The sequence below is a fragment of the Anas platyrhynchos genome, chromosome 2 (assembly GCF_047663525.1).
Source record: "Anas platyrhynchos isolate ZD024472 breed Pekin duck chromosome 2, IASCAAS_PekinDuck_T2T, whole genome shotgun sequence".
Classification (NCBI taxonomy): Eukaryota; Metazoa; Chordata; class Aves; order Anseriformes; family Anatidae; genus Anas; species Anas platyrhynchos.
In genome coordinates, this window is record NC_092588.1 from 158,009,282 (window position 1) to 158,026,651 (window position 17,370).

At 41.7% G+C, this 17,370-nt stretch overlaps 1 protein-coding gene across 2 annotated transcripts in view; it reads right to left on the bottom strand.

Annotated features, from left to right (window-relative positions):
• Positions 1 to 17,370, bottom strand: part of MYL3 (myosin light chain 3) — a 57,405-nt gene that overhangs the window by 25,606 nt on the left and 14,429 nt on the right. For both annotated transcript variants that reach the window (XM_072033942.1, XM_005023309.6), the window contains exons 2-5: positions 9,411 to 9,438; positions 4,165 to 4,314; positions 2,853 to 3,026; positions 975 to 1,052 (exon numbers count right to left, since the gene is read on the bottom strand). In XM_072033942.1, the coding sequence (XP_071890043.1) occupies positions 975 to 1,052; positions 2,853 to 3,026; positions 4,165 to 4,314; positions 9,411 to 9,438 (430 nt within the window). The remainder of the gene's footprint in view (positions 1 to 974; positions 1,053 to 2,852; positions 3,027 to 4,164; positions 4,315 to 9,410; positions 9,439 to 17,370) is intronic.

A 17,370-nucleotide genomic window follows, 5' to 3' on the forward strand; every position in this document is an offset into this window, starting at 1 on the left:
AAAAAGCATTCATCATTAAAAAAGTACTCATGATATTGAAATTCAAAAGGAAAGAGAGAAACACTTACTGCAGCATATTTTTTTCTTTCCTAATAATCTGGCTCTACAATTAATTTCTCTGAATTTGCCATAAGATCACGGGTCATTTGGGTTTGCTAAATCTACAGATGTCTACTTATTGGCTTATAAGAAAGGTTTCCCTGAGATCAGATCACTAGCATCTGTAAAACAAAGGAGAGCACCGAGCAAAAATGTAACAGACTCCATGAAGATGACAGACCAGTTGAATCACCGGACAATACAGCAGTCAGTCACTAGGTAACCTTCAAAGAAGGACTCAAAAGTGTACAGTAACATGAAGATCATATTTTCATGATCTTTACTAGAATATTGTATTGTAATGAAGAGTCTGAAGCAAGTATACTTGCAAGATGCATGAGAGAAACATGGTCCGTTTACTCATGAAAAAATCCTTTCATTCAGGTTTTCTACAAGCAGTGAAATAAACTGAAAGGTCTTTGGAAGGTCTTGTGGAATTCCTAGGTCAGAGGACCAATGAGGATACATGGATATATATATTTATTTATTTTTATTTTTATTTTTTTGCTGAGATTTTGAAAGAAAATTTAATGATTTTCTGTAGGGAGCTCTCAACAGAGTACCTGATTTTGAGATGACAAGGAAATATTGGGTGTAGGTATTAAAAATAGGGAAGAAAAAAAAATAAATCAAAAGAAGACCTATGCCTGCTTCCTGAAAAGGCCTTGGCTATTCAGCTATGGAAAATGCAAGTAAACTTACTACAGATACAACACATCAGGTGAACTATAGAGTCTCAATTAATCTAAAATCTGGAAAAGCATGCATACTTATTACGGGAGCAAGATTTTCCTTGATTTAAGTCTTCACAGAAAAAAATGCAACAAAACCTTCTAGTACGTGACCACTGTTCAGACCAGACTGGTTTTACCTACCTTCATAGTTGATACAACCATTGGCATCTTCCTGACCAGCCATTAGTTTATCAACTTCCTCTTCAGTCAACCTTTCACCTGGGGGGAAAGCAAAATAACTGTTGAGTACCTCTAAGCCCTTCTAAAGAATTTCTAAAGAACAGTTCAAAGAACCAGAGAATACAAAAGAGTGAGACAGAAATATGGGAGAATTTCTCTTCAGCTAATTTGTGGTGCTGACTGCTAGGAAAGCTTCTTTTGAAATTGCAAACTGAGAAAATTTGATCTGAAAAGAGACAGAATAAGTATGGAAACCCACATACTCTTTCTTCTAAGAATAAGCTTTCTCTAAGTGCCAAATCCTTAAGGCTTTTGTCAGTCCTTAACCAAGTCCTCACTAAACAAATTCTCAGTAAAGTCACTCTCTAGTATGCCTATGAGTTTGAGGTTCTGTGATTCTGCGATTCAGGAATATTCCAAGATCAATTTGGGGATCTCTGAATTGAATGAATGATCCATTTAATTTAATTTAATTATCTAAATATTAGGCACGTATTTACCCATAAGGCTTCATTCTGCTTGAACAGAGGAATCAATCCAATAGATCTCTCTATTCTGATATTAAGCACTGACGAGATCAAATGACTTCTAAAAAGGCATGGGAAAAATTTTAAGGTAATATCAGCTGAAATATTAGAAATGAAAACAAAGCTCATTGGATGTGTCCTACTACTTACATTCTGCTTTTACATCATTGATCTCTGCCACAAAGGAACAAGTCCTCAGCTGATGTAAACCTCTGAAAATTCAACTGATTTTTTCAAAATCAAACAGAAAAACATGCCAATTTACAGAATACTTGGTTGTGCCTAGGATTTGAGCGATACTAAAAAAATACCATTCTAAATATAATTGTCTTTCAGATTGAAATACTTCCTAAAAATGTTGGAAAATCAGATATTGCCATGTTATTCTGGATTATTGGAAACAGAAGGACGACTTCAAAATCATTTCTTTTAGTGCAGTGAAACTATCAAAACTGTCAAGAATGGTTACATTGCCTAATGTAAGCTTAGGTAGGATATCAATCCTGACTTTTTGTTGTTGTTGTTGTTGCTGTAGGTGGTGGTGAGGATTTCTTGTTGTTGTCTTGTTTTTCTTTCTTTCTTTATTTTTTTGGTCATCACTGAATTTGTTTCCCAAAATTATTCAAAAGTATCAGTGATGAAAATGAATATAACATTACTTTTTATAGCATATGTCAACAGAGAAACATGTGTCATGGAATAGAAATCCCTGAGCATAAAAGATTTGGCTTTTTAAATCAATATCCCAGGTCAATTGATTGTCATATATCCCAGGTCATGATTGTTGGAATCCTTTTATCTAAGTCAAATCTCTTTTGCAATAGGTCATCCTTTTTTAAAAATAGTGGACAAACCCCACTAGAAAAGGCTGATCTTGAGAAATGCTTACTGGATTCAGATGACAATATTTAAGTGCCTTCTAATCCAAATTTGAAACCTGTCATTAAGTTACATTAAATTTTCTGACTGTAATTCATGCTGTTTTCGTCACTATTCATGAAAAACAGAGTGTCTGAAGTCAGGATTTGAGAAGACAGTGAAATACTGATTCCTCCTTTAAAAACAGAGCTTTTGAATTTCAGAAACAATTCTGTTAAATACATGACAGTTTAAAAAGGTGCAGAAAAATTGAGACATATATTGTAGGAATAGATGGGTTTTCCATTGTTTGGATAATTTTATTTTTATTTTTGTCTTTATTTCTGAGGACAATATAATGACTGAAGTCTTGCCCAGTCATTTTGAGCAGAAAAATCGCCACAAGCTGTATGGGAAAGACCTGGGTGATGAAATCGGATAAGGTTCACCTTACCCAGAGTAGCCAAAACGTGGCGGAGTTCAGCCCCCATCACTGTTCCATTTCCCTCCTTGTCGAACACACGCAGACCTTCCACAAAGTCCTCATAGGTGCCCGTGTCTTTTGTCTTGGCAATATGCTGGAGCATGGGCAGGAAGGTTTCAAAGTCAATCATCTTGGAGTTCATGTCTAGAAAGACACAGATGGAAATTAAAGTTTTGGAGGATTCTGGGAGAGCTGGGGCATGCACCATGGGCAGGTAACAGGAGTAGGAGAATCATGGCAATAAATTCTGGCTAAAAGTAAGAGAAGCACATGGGAATATTATAAGTACAGATGGAGTAACGGATAGTCAGAGATGGAAAAAGAGTTCTGGCAAGGACAAAAATATGTTTTTAACAGACCAATAAATTGATATCTCCTAGTATCTGACATATGTAAATGGCAAGGACAGAAAGTGGAGTTAGAATTGTAAAGCATTTAATGCAACATAAAAGTACGAACCTAAGCAAAAGACAATAAAAGAAGAGGCCAATCCTGATATGAAATCAGCTTTGCTTTACATCTCTGTAAAACAGAGGTGTTTAAAACCATACTGGGACAGGAACTTCAGAGTGAATAGAGGATGGCAGGACTGGGTCTGTGAGTCCTGTTTTCCTGATTCTTTGCCTTTCAAGAGCATCACTGGATGTTATAGTCCATTTTGACTGCTTGTCCCATCCGCCACTGTGCCATTGCCATATCCTGATACATGCCAGTTGTTGAATATGGGCCTAATTGTCAGTTCCCACTAATCTCAGCAAAAGGAAGGGATGGAGAAGTCATCTAGAATATGCCTGAATGTGGATATGGTCCAGGAGAGATTTCCTTTGCTCTAAACACATATCCTGTGCATGGTGAATGTTGAAGAGAGATATAATCGCAGTCATTACAGTGCATCTAACATATACTTTGCTAGAACAAACTGTGTCCTTACTTTCAGTCTATCCTTTTGTTTCTTTAGATGTCTTCAAAGTGTCTGAGTTTTTAGTAAACACAAGTGAATGTCTGTCAGCAAAGCAATTTCAAAAGGTGAAAACATGTAATTGTAAAATGTATTAACACACATTGGCCATCACATGAATTCAGTCTCCTAAATTTGAGACAATTATATTGACAGACAGATCTATTTTTTCCTTCACTACTTTTCTGCTAGAGATTTTTAGAAGCTGTTCCATACCCTTCAGTGTTTCACATTTAATCTTTCCATTAAAAAAAGAAGACCTCATCAGCTTCATTATTAATTCTTGGAAAGATCTTTTTCAAAATGAAGACAGAGGACACCAACCTTCTGGTTTGGGTCTGCCAAGCACTTTCATGACCTCAGCCTGGGTTGGATTCTGCCCCAAAGCTCTCAAGACATCTCCGCACTGTGCGTATGTGATTTTCATCTCAGATTTGGGAGTCCGGTCAAAGAGTGAGAAGGCTTCCTTAAATTCTGAAAGACAAAAAGATAGAAAGAAATGCATGCCATGTTCTGTCAGATTAAGTCAAAGCAAGCCTAGACCTTCCCCCTAATTAACTCAGTGTAACCCCTTTATTTTGCAATTTGGGAACAAGTTTGATGAGCTTTGCTGTCACTGTTATCAGCAATGTTTGTGTTCCTCCTCCCCTGCATTTTCCGGTTCAACCAGGGAATGGAATCAGAGAGGTCAAATGCTTTTCTCATGGTATTTCCGTCTTCGTGAACATCAGAAAGTGCAGAAAACCTCACAGAGATGGTTGGCCTTGAGATCTTTCCAGTTCAGCAGGAGCAGTGAGGATGGCACAGAATTCAGTAGCAGTTCTGCTCTTGAGCTAACTGGATATCGTATTCAGCATTACGCACTTGGAGAGCTCTGACAGCCCACAGATGAAGGAGCACCTACATTAGCAGGTAACAAGATATGCCATGATCAATTAGTGGAATAATCACACAATGGTATGTTGTTGGTGGGGGAAGGTGAATGTATATTGAAAACTTGTAATTGCTCGCTTATGTTTAATAATGCCAAGGAACAGATCTCAAAGAATCCTCTGATTTTTCTTTCTTCCAGCACCAGATCCAATCGTGTCTGGAAAATTCAGGTTTGGTTGTCAGCTACTGAGCCCAGGCCGGATCTCATGCGTGGAAATGCAATCATTCTCTCCAGTGCTTTCACACCTGCCTGCTTCCAGTTTTGTGCCCAAGCAGAGCCCTTCCCTTGAAAGACAGCCAGACCTCCTCTGCTACATCTTTGTGGGCATATCCTCATCTCTTCTACCCAAAGACTGAGTCCTTTACCCCTGCAAGCAGCAATACCCTGACAAGAGCAGTGGCATGGGAGAGGATCCCTGTTCTTCCACTAATTAATGGGGGCAGGCAGGGTACCAGGGCAGACCCTCAGACACTCCAGTTGCCCAGGTCTGCCTCTCCCTTCTGGAACTGCAGACACGTTGCAGACAGGAGCAGCTCAGGGTGCAAGCTGCTGTCCTTTACCAAACACACTGCACGGTGCGTGGTCTATGAGTGATCCTAAATATCCCTTTGGATTTAAGCTGGATTTGAATCTGCACTTTGTCCTGCTGTTACTCTTCTGAATTTTTCCTCCCACTCTCCGAACACAAGGCTATCTTTCTTTCCTAGATCTTGACTAATTCATTTATTCAGCCACTTATTCTGCACACTGGATTTTCTCCATCTTTCTCTTCTCAATTCCTTATCCTCTAGATTATTCCCTTCTCCCTGTTCCTTCTTTATCTTCTTATTTCCCTTTCTCCTCCTTTCTTCCAATGCTGCTGTTTTTCCCCCCTCCCTCCTTCCTCCCCTCTTTTTCATTTTTATCATTCCATTCATATCCTATTCATTTCCTTCCTCATCCAATATTTTCAAGGAGGTATCCAATCTTCTCATTTCAGATTAATCAACACTCCCCTTGTTTTCTTTGCATTCTGCTCTCTGCTTTCCCTTGTTTTCTCTCCCTGCCCCTCTCTCAGAGGACCTTGGCCTTCCCTGTCCCCAGCTGGAGCCCAGGTCCCACCAGCAGCCCTCACTCCAGCAGAGGGCAATAGTGGATTTTCATGGGCTCCTTGCTGACAGGAGAAGGGGGACAGAGCCCACTCTGAGCAATCTCATTTCCTTGGGGGTCTCAGGAGCCAAGGTGGATGGGAAACACAGGAGTTACTCATCTGCCTGCCACCTACCTCATCCAGGAGCCCAGCCGCCTGAGCACCCTTTGCTCTACCTCCCAAAGGCTCACAGTTCCTCACAGTCGCTGACAGCTCACGTCTCTCTCTCAATTTAAATTCAGACGTAATCATCTCTGACCAGAGCATTCGCCTGTGGGCTTGGAAACTCCATTTTGTCAACATGCAGAAGCCTTTCTGCTTTTATTTTTTTATTTGCTTTTGCATTTGCTGGCTTAATGCAAGTTTCCATCAAAGCAATGAAACCAGCACAGCTATGGTCTCCTTTGTCCTCTCTCTAGCCATTAAACCACTGGCAGGAGCAGTTTATATTTTCATATGCCTAATTACTACCTATCTTCTCAGTTGAATAGCTCATATTCTTCTCTTTTCAGAAGAGGCCAGGAATTCAGTTTAATAAATATACATTGCCAGAACCACTGAACCTCACTGGCAGGGTAGGCAGGAGGACGTGTAAGGATGGATATGTAACACGTGGCTTCACCCAAAGACCATCCTTCCTCCTCTGATGGTAACATCTGGGGGGCTACCCTAGCACCGACTCCTTGCAGCGAAATAAGTCTGGCACAGCAGCATCTTTTCCTTAACAAAAGAAACAGGTTCACAGTATCCTAGAGGGTACAGATTGAAAAGGCCTTAAAAAAGTGTGTTATCTCTTTGTTCTCCACCACCATGGAATCAGTAATGTCTAATATATAGTGTGGATTTCATATTGAGCTAATTTCAACTGACTAACAGGTAAGTATCTAGTCCTAGTAAGACAGCTAGATCCCCATCTGGTAAACAGAGAGATAATGTTATTATACAGTAGAGGGTTAAAAAGAAAAACAAATTATTATTATTATTATTATTATTATTATTATTATTATTATTATTATTGTTGTTGTTGTTGTTGTTGTTGTTGTTGTTGTTACATTATCATTATTATCATTATTATCATTATTAATAAACACCATAAAAGTATGACAGGTGACTTTGACCTCCTGATGACTTTCTCCAAAAAGTTTGACAAACCTAAAAGTGCAATACAGATCTGAAAATGAACTCAGTACAAAAACTTTGCAAGTGAAATGTGGAAGAAAGGGAGAGATGGAGATATTGTATGTCTGAGAAAGGAGAGAATGGGGAGGAGAAAACAAATTGAAAAGGCAATAATCTAGAGCTCCCATGAGTCCCACTTCTCAAGTCTGGCCAGCAGCCAGTATAACAGCTATATATTATGGCAAGTGGTGTTTGTTTCCTGACCTGTGTTTTTAACACAAAATAAAACAGTCTCAAGAACTGGGATGATGATTGCCCACTTTGTAAAACCAGTAGCTCACTTCCTGACAAGGTTTTCAAAGGTGAACACCAGCACAGAGGACAGTGCATGCTAGGGACAACCTGGGAGCAGCTGCGGGCCATGCCACAGATATAATGCCACACCTGAAGCATCTGAACTCTATCTAGGAGTGAGTATCTGCCTATCTTCAAGCAAACTGTGTGTCTGCTCCTGTATGAACCCAAGAACTTTCTAAAGGTCGAGCTAAGGAGAGGAGAGAAAAAAAATAAAAAAATAAAAAAATAAAAAAAAAAAGAACCAGAAGAGACAGAGAGGAAAGGCATTGAGGAACTGACAATTGAGGAACTGACAGATAAGCAGTGCCTTTCAGCTCATTCCCCAGGTGACATTCAGACCATTAAGCACTCTTTCCAGTGATCCAGGGCAGAACTGATGAAACATCTGTGGGGTTAACTGTAGGTGTGTTTAGTGTCATTCCCTGGTGCTAGTACACAATTTAACTTTCTGTTATCCTGCTGTGGCTGACATGCAGGTCTCCCTGCATTTCTCGCACGGGTGATGTTATCTGCTTCCTGCCTCATGGCTTTCCCTTTGATGCTACAAGGATATCCTATTTCACAAATCCCAGATTCCCAGCTTTGCTCAGTGTGTACAGATACATCAGACGGCAGCAGAGGCTGCTGTAAAGAAAGCAAATGCACATTTCTGTTTCTAGAGATATTCTACATCTGCTCCAGACTTTCTACCTTCTTTGGCAGCCCTGGAATTGTTCCAGATTTGCCTTTTCCAAGCCATTCCAATGAGCTGATGGCCTTTTTTTTTCTTTCTTTTTTTCTCTTTCTTTTTTTATCGTTCCTTTTTTTTTTTTTTTCTTCACCCAGAATCATCCTATTATTTTCACTGTTTTTGATCGAGCCTCTAGGGCTTATTCTCCTCAGGGAGGAGAAATAAAGCATAGACACTAGGAGGGTCCTATCCAATCCCCAAGGCATTATCTGATCAGCAATCCAACTGTTCTGTGATGCTGGAATAGCTCAAAGGTCTGTGGCTCAGAACTAGGCCTCTCCTGTCATTCTCTCATGATTTGGGGAGGAGAAAAGGGGAAGTTTCCTCAAAACTAGTAGTTGCCTTCAATCGTGAGTTATTTTTGACCTGTTGTTAGAAGATCAGAACTAAAGTCATGAAGTGGGGCTTGAAAATCCCAAGGTAATATTGGAAGTTTGTAGCAAAGCCTCAGTCTCTGAGGCATTAAGACATTTGGTTACAGTTCAAAAAATCCTTCTTTCTGTATCTCCTTTCTCTGAATCAACCTGCCTGGATGGTCTGTGATTTTTTTTTTTATTTGTTTTCATTAATTCATTTTCTGATACCATCTTTCATAGGCTCTACCAATCTCTTCCAAGGGTTTAGAGACCAAAGCAAAACTCTGCCAGATGTTTGACTCCATCTATCAATTATCCTTTAAGTAACAAGCGCACTGATAGTTGAGGGAAAAGAGGACAGCTGCAGCAAATAGTGTTCCCAGGACTTCATGCATGAGGTTTCAGTATCATTTTCTTGGGCTGGGACAAAGGGCTCAGAAACTAATGCTGATGTTTTCCTTTGAAAGAAAAACCATCATCACTGTCATTATTTGATGGTTTCTGGAGAGCTGTCACAAAACTGTAACAAATTAAATTCTGATTGAATACAGGGAAAAGTTCTCAAAAGCATGGTCAGGAGACTTTCTCTTGAAAGTACTTATATTTTATTGGTGGGTTTTCTTAACTAAAAAGCATATCTTTGGACTGAGGTTTGGAGGGGTGAATTGTTTATTTCATTTTTGAGTTTGCCTCCTTGGCAGAGGAGCTGATGTTTCCTTTAGTGAAATAAGTGCCTGATTTGCATGGAGCATGACTTTCCTCCTTGTCCTTTGACCAACATAACAGAGGATTCGGAGGAGGGACAGGACAGGGACAGAACCATGAGTTAAAGCACAGCTATCTCAAGGGAGCTCCAATACCCACACCCATGTACATCACTGTGCTCTCCAGCACCTCCAAATGATGGCATTTACTCTGCATAGAAGAGAAACAAATCTTCCTCACCTTCAATCTGATCAGGGGTGAATTCAACCTGAAAGAGACAAAAAATAACAGGCAGATAAAAACAGAAAAATGAAGCAAATAAGGAGAGCCCTTGCTTAATATCCCTGTACGGATGCTTGAAAGTGGCAGAGGCATAAATCCAATAAAATAATTTTATAGAACCTGTAGATATTTATTCCTTCCTCCTCTATTTTCCCTTACCAATCAGCCCCACCTTCAGCACAAAGCAGCTGCAGATACCCTTTTCCATTCTTCTGCTTCTCTTGTGTTTCTTCTGTAACCTCTTTCCCCTATCCCTACTTACTCCCCTACCACTGATGCCCTCTCCAGATTCCATTGCTATAACCAGTCTGCTGCTGACAGATGTGACAAGGCACAGCTTACCACATATAATTACAAGAAATTACATAAGATGGCTGGAAAGAAAAAATAAAATCCAGACATTAGCACCCTAAAGGGAAGGATGGTGCCCTTGGATGCACCCCTTCTAATGAATTCCTTGCTTGTGGATTTGGTCTTAACTTTTTAATATAATATTTACATTATATATTTATATTTTTATACTATATATTTTTTTATATATTTATATAACTGGTGCAGTTTTTACCTCCTTCCAAATAAATTTGTCAGAGAAACAGGGAGATTGATGCTCTAAAAGAGAAACTCCACTCCCCCCAGTAAATATTTTTTTCTGCCTACAGGGAGTCAGCTACACCTGTCTCTTGTGGAATATCAACATAATTGGCATCTATGCTGATGGGGATATTCCTGTAAAGCAGGAAGACTGACAGAATGACTTTATGGTGAATACATAAATGAAGAGAAACTGTATTTTGATATGCACAAATTTGCATGGAAATATACACATATAAATATATTGGGGATCTACTTTTCTTTTTGGAGCTGTCCACCTCTCATTGTTTAATACCATATTTTATTCTTTGCCAGCAAAGCAGCCAGCATCGTAGTGGAAATTTCATTCTTCACTCAAAGTGAAATACAACGTGACACAACCCTTCGTCATTTAGTTGGGATTTCTCACTCTTAAAGGGTGGAACTGCTGTAGCTCTCTATTCCTGATGCCAGGACATCCGTGACATGGCATGGCAACACCAATTCTAAACCAGGATATTCTATGATTCTATTATTCTGTGATTTCTTTCTTCCACCAGGGTCTCTGTGGACAGCTCCCAGGTGGTTTTTTGTCTCCAGATACCCTGAGCCGCACAAGGAGCTCTAGCACTTATAGGATAGGACAAAATGAGTATCTACTGGGCAGCTGCAGACAGCCCCAAACTCACTCTACCCATACATAACATCACCCAGTGAGTAACTCTGTGCTGATGGGGATCTCCTTCCAGGCAGCTCTTATTTTTTTGTCATGATTGGTGGCTGAGAAGTTCCCTGACCCTCTTGCACGGTATCCTGCATCAGCTGCTGGAGTAGCTAGGGATGGCCACTATTGAAGACAGGGTATTTGGTGCAGAGAGATTTACTGGTTTCATCTGTCTTGATATAAAATGGCAGAAGACAATTACTTAGGTAACTCATTTAAGCACCGAAACAGCTCTAATCCCCTGGACCCACGCATATTCCCTCCCAGCCCTGCCTATCTTTCCGTGCCATAGTGTTTCTGAGCATATTCTGGTTCAGGAGAAGAAAAACAAGAAAACATCTGGTGGTCTTGGAAGACAAGATTCATGACTAATCCCGCAATTGTTGAAAACCAGACCACTGCTTTTGTGCCTGCCCCGTTCCGTTCTTATCTGAACTAGCTCATTCAGGGGATTATCACTTTGTTTGCAATTCTCGGTCACAATTTACCTTGAACAAAATCCAATTAATAACATAGTTGCCTAAGAAGCAGCCAGGAGGCTGTCTGGAAGAGTTGTGGTAAATGGAGCCAAGTCCAGTTGGAGGCCAGTCACTAGTGGCGTCCCCCAGGGCTCGGTGCTGGGGCCGGTCCTCTTTAACATCTTCATCAATGATCTGGATGAGGGCATTGAGTGCACCCTCAGTAAGTTTGCAGATGACACCAAGCTAGGTGCGTGTGTCAATCTGCTTGAGGGTAGGAAGGCTCTGCAGGAGGATCTGGATAGGCTGCACCGATGGGCTGAGGTCAACTGTATGAAGTTTAACAAGGCCAAGTGCCGGGTCCTGCACCTGGGGCGCAATAACCCCAAGAAGAGCTACAGGCTGGGAGAGGAATGGCTGGAGAGCTGCCAGGCAGAGAAGGACCTGGGAGTGATGGTGGACAGTCGGCTGAATATGAGCCAGCAGTGTGCTCAGGTGGCCAAGAAGGCCAACGGCATCCTGGCTTGTATCAGAAACACTGTGACCAGCAGGGCTAGGGAGGTGATCGTCCCCCTGTACTCGGCTCTGGTGAGGCCGCACCTCGAGTACTGTGTTCAGTTCTGGGCCCCTCACTACAAGAAGGACATCGAGGTGCTTGAGCGGGTCCAGAGAAGGGCGACGAAGCTGGTGAGGGGCCTGGAGAGCAAGTCCTATGAGGAGCGGCTGAAGGAGCTGGGCTTGTTCAGCCTAGAGAAAAGGAGGCTCAGGGGTGACCTTATCACTCTGTATAAGTATATTAAAGGAGGCTCTAGCGAGATGGGGGTTGGCCTGTTCTCCCATGTGCCTGGTGACAGGACGAGGGGGAATGGGCTAAAGTTGCGCCAGGGGAGTTTTAGGTTAGATGTTAGGAAGAATTTCTTTACTGAAAGGGTTGTTAGACATTGGAACAGGCTGCCCAGGGAGGTGGTTGAGTCACCATCCCTGGAAGTCTTCAAAAGACGTTTAGATGTAGAACTTAGGGATATGGTTTAGTGGGGACTGTTAGTGTTAGGTCAGAGGTTGGACTCGATGATCTTGAGGTCTCTTCCAACCTAGAGATTCTGTGATTCTGTGATTCTGTGATTCTGTGAAGGAAGCATTTAGGAAACACTAGCAAGGAGTCCCCAAAAGAATAGTGATGCTCTTTCTTTTTCTAACACACACATGGATTCACACTATTTTATTTTTTTTCATGAAGATTATAATCACCTATCCCAAATCCACACACCTCATTTTAATTAGAAGTAAATGCCCATTTGGAAACACATTTATACATGTGCATTGTCAGCAGATGGCCTTGCAATCAGTGTGTCTAATTATATAAATCTTTGAGAATTTGACTGAATCTAATTGCATATTGAGTTTATTTAGGCATCAATAGCCCTTGTGGGTAAAACAAGGCCAGAGCTGTTGGCAATTCATATTTAAATCACTGTGATGGATTGTTTCTGGGGAAGAATTCATCTCAGCTGCACTTAGATGTAGTCAGAGAGAAGTATCAGCCATCTCACGTTCCATTTATACCAGCAGAGAGGAATGGACACTTCAAGGGGGTGATCAGACTTGCTTTAGGTGTGTGTTTGGGGAGGAGATGAATCATGCCCTCATTTTCTCTGAGCGGATCAATCAGTTCTACAAGGAGGACAAAAAGAGCACAGAGGGAGATGTCCTTTCCTGATCTGGTGAATCCCACCCAGCATGAGCTGGCCCTTTGGCAGGCTGCAAGCTAAGAGAAACTGCCAGAGTGGAAAAATAAATAAATAAATAAAATAGATGCCTGCAAATTCCCATGGCTGGATCAAAGGGAAGGCTTGAGCTGAAAGGCTGAGCATGCCTCACCTCTAATCACAGCCCCTAGCAAAACACCACTCAGAGCTGGAGGACCATGCGTGACAGCTGATAGGGCAGTGGCAAAGAGTTTGTCCAGACCTACCACCCAGACACGGCTTCCTCTCAAGAAAGCTGCAGAGATGTGTGGGTGGTGGCTGCTGCTATTTTCTCCCCTCTCAGCACATACCACCATGGAGTTGAAGGGAAAGGCAAGTCATCATTTAGCTGGCCACAAGGTATCATTGAGAACGGATGGAATGAAGTCGGGCTATATTTAGATTGAAGATGGTTTGGTTTTCCCTCTCCTCTCCCTCAGAACGGAGTGGAGCACACAAGACCAAAGCCATCTCCATGCAGTAACAGCAAAGGCTCGGCTCTTATGTATGCAAGGCCACTGCCCAAAGACCCCAGACAAGAGACATCCAGAAGACAGGCTGTAAAAATGGGGTCAGATTAAGATAATCAGTGGACAAAGGACCCCCAGTGCGTTGCAGCCACAGACAGTGGCCCCATATCCCTGCTCAGAGGCAGCTCTGCTTCTGCTGGTCTATTGCAGCAGGCATGCTATCTGGTGAAAGCCCCCACCAGTAGCTCTGATGCCCAGTCCCACCCATCTCCCCAGGCATGTACCCAGCTTCACAGCAGCTCAGACAACAGCATATCCATCTTCACCCAAAGCTGGAGGCTGCAAAAGACTAAGTGTGACTTCGCTTTCCCAGATAGGCTTCACATTTTCCAGTTCATTGGATGTAAACTAGGATGACCGCCCTTGGGGGCTTGATTGTTTGTTTGTTTGCTTGCTTTTAAAATGCTGACACTACAGAAGAGTTAAGTTTCCTCTGGCATTTTTTTTTTTCTGTTCGCCAATGTGGTTTCAGGGCAAAGACATTCTAAATGAATGCCAAGCACCCACACCATCAGAGGCAGAGCTGCTGACTGCCGGCCCCTTTCCTCTTGTCCCCTGCCCTGATCTGGGGACTGTGTTTCATGTTCCATGCAGAAACCGGGCAACAGAATTAAATCCTTTTCATACCAATTGTTATGCCAGTTTCCCTGACGTTTTACCAATCTTGGCTTCATTACCTGGTCACCAGTGGCATCAGCTATGGCCTTAATGCTCCTGTCCCCTTTGCCTAAACAATGACATTAAGCTGTTTTTGTCCCAGAGAGACCAAGAAGGATAAGTGCACCCGTTGGCGCCACAAACGTCATTCACAGCTTCTTATCTCGGGGACTTTTTTTTATAAACCCACAGTATCTCAATCAAACACATAACTCTGTGCATGACAAGCCAGTAATAGCTAAGTTTGAAAGAAGTCCTATTAATAAAACCATTGCTAACCAACATCCGAGAGGTTATCTGGGGAGAGGTATTTAGACAATGCAAGAAAAGAGCCCCTCCAGAAAAATAAAGCAATGTTCTTCTTGTTTCATGGCACTCTGAGGAATCCCAATACAAACAGAAAGGTTTGTACTTAGCTGTGGCAGAGATACTTTTGGAGAAGGAAAAGTGTTCTTTTTTTTTTTTTTGATTTATTTATTTTTATTATTATTATTGTGCTTTTGGGAGGCCGATTTAGGAAGCAGAAATGCAGCAGATGGAAAGAGGCCCAGAAGACCATCAAGATCAGTATCATTGTGTTGAGATTGCATTTGTATTTCATAAGCATGTGGGGTTTTTTCCACTAAGACCTTTTAAACCTATTAATACACATCATCTCCATTGTACTCTCTCCCGTCACTTATGCATAGAGCAATTACAACGTACATAAACTCCTCCACTGTCCGTGGACAAACCTTGACACACGGTCAAGTCTCATTCCCTTGCTTTTTTTTTCTAGCCACTCCTGATTTCTCATCATCTCTGGCTTCTGAAACTCTTTTGGTACGTCTACATTTAGTTCACAGGCTTCCCAAGGACTTTTTTGTTTGTTTCTTTTCTGCTTATGGTCTGGTGGGTAAGGATGCATCACACAGCATAGACACTTGATCAGGACATGAGCTGTGACCCTGGACAGTACCAGATCCACTTGGTCTCCATGGGGGAGGGTTAACATTGAAAGTTTTGCAGGATAGAAGCCCAAACATAAAATACTACCCACACTCTCTGCAGTTTTATGGTTGGTCCCTAATGATTTCAGAAGAGAAATAGCTTCAGGTTGACCTGAAATTAGCTGTTTGTTTGTTTGTTTTTCTTTGTTTGTTTGTTTTTGTTTTGTTTTTTGAATGGCAGAAAATATATTTTTTGGAGTTCAAGAGCTGAACAGTTGACCTTTTACAATATCTAGCTACACTGATAATGAAAATGAAGTTAGGATAGAAATTAACATTTATCTGTAGCTGAACAGGTAAAGATTTTCAATCAAAAAAAATATGTTATTTACTTTAAGATCAGGAAAAATGAGCGAAAGTCTTAATCAAGGTCATGCAGAGGATGCTGCCACATAAGGAAGTACAAAACCACATTTGTCTCCAGCACACACTTTTATCTGACAGAATATGGTTACCTCGAATCTTTCTTTTATCTGGGTTTCCTAAGAGCTGAAAAAATAGAGCGTTATACCACAACTTTTGCTACTATACTTTCAGCAGACTTTATGGCTTTAAGGTCCCTATTTCAGCCTGAAATAAATCTGGATGAGGTCTGCCGTGGCTTTTTATTACCTCTGGAAGTGTATATAGAGGCCTTGTGTGAGGAGCAGTGTCTGGTTTGGGATTAGGAAGCACTGGTTTGGGTCTCAGAGTCACTCCATGAGATGCTCAGAGCTGTTACAGAGTTGGAGAAGGGAAGCTGAGGTAAGTGCATGACACTAAAAGTGATGGGAGGATGAAGGGTTACAGAGAGACAAGAGATCAGCAGTGCAGCCATGCTGAGAGGTCGATTTGGGGAACCCATGTGGCTCCTCCACGAGGAAGGAATTACAACACAACCCTGAACTTCTGTAGCTCACACTAAATCTACTCTGCCAGAGTGTGGTGCTCTGAATCCCTGCTGAGTGAGGAACCACAGCCTGAGATGTCTGCAGAGCATGGGTTCAGCTTTGTCCCATGCAGTGACTCAGAGCAGCTCTCCCTTTGGTGCTGATGCCCTGTGTCCTCTGCCTGAGCCAGAGCTCTGGGTGGCAGTCCCCTCTCAGGACATCATATCCTCCTCATTTCTTTGTTTCCTGTAAATACCTTTTTGGGTTTAATGAGCAGGGCACTTTCCAGCCACCGTTCTCTTCCAAATCTGGCAGCAGCCTATAAATTGATAGTTCTTTTTTTTTTTTTTTTTTTTTTGGATGGGGAATGCGTTGCCGCAGTTTTCCAGAGCGCAAGGGGAAATTCCAGAGCCTCAACAAGAGAATGACACAGATGCTCTGGAGAACAGAGACAGCTTCTGGCAACCGGCAGCACCAGAAATATAAAACATTTTGTAGACTGACTGTTCTCCCTGTAGCTCCATGGTTTTTAGATTCTCCAGCCATTTACTGACAGCTGGCCTCCCGCCTTCTCTGCAGCCCCCCCTTCACCAGCCTCACCAGCAGATGTTTGTTCAGATGTTCTCAACTGTATAAGAAATTATAAAAGCTAAAAAATACCCTCTGTTAAATCCTGGAGGGGAGCTTGGGGTGTAAAGGAGGTCAGACTTTGCCTGCACTGTCTGCTTGCAGTAGACAGTAGCTCTTGGGTTGGGTCTCTAATGGGGAAAAGTCCCAAGGATGCGGCTCGTGGACATCATTACAACAATTCCTGGGGGCTTCAGACCCTCAAACCTCCTTGGCAATGAGGAAATAGGCCCATCTCCCAACACAACAGGCATGGAGACAGGTAGATTCCCCCATTCCCCACTTAATTCTGGGTCAGCACTGCATTTGTACCCCTTACAGTAAAAGCACCTTAAGATGGAAGGTCTCAAAGAGGGCAAGTAAAAGCAGTCAACAGACAATTTATTTGGTGGATACGATAGGTTGGAAAAATGTCCAGGAAGAGTCAAAAACTTCTGTATTTAGTTTCGTAAACAGCTTAAGTAAGGAAAAAAAAAAAAAAAAAGAGAGAGAGAGAGAGAGAAAAAAAAAAGGAAGCATTATTATTATTATTATTACTCTTATTATTTTAAGATAACAGCCTTTTTCCTTGGCTTTCATTCCCAAATCAAATGTTTTTCTCTTGTAAATATTGGCAGGTTTTTCTTTTCCTTTTATTTTTTAATTCAAGCATTTTTATATTGAAGTGGCATATTTCACGTAAAACTAAATCCCAGTCCCCCACACTAGATTACTCCAGGCCCTACCAAAACAATTCTTTTCAGGCTGAA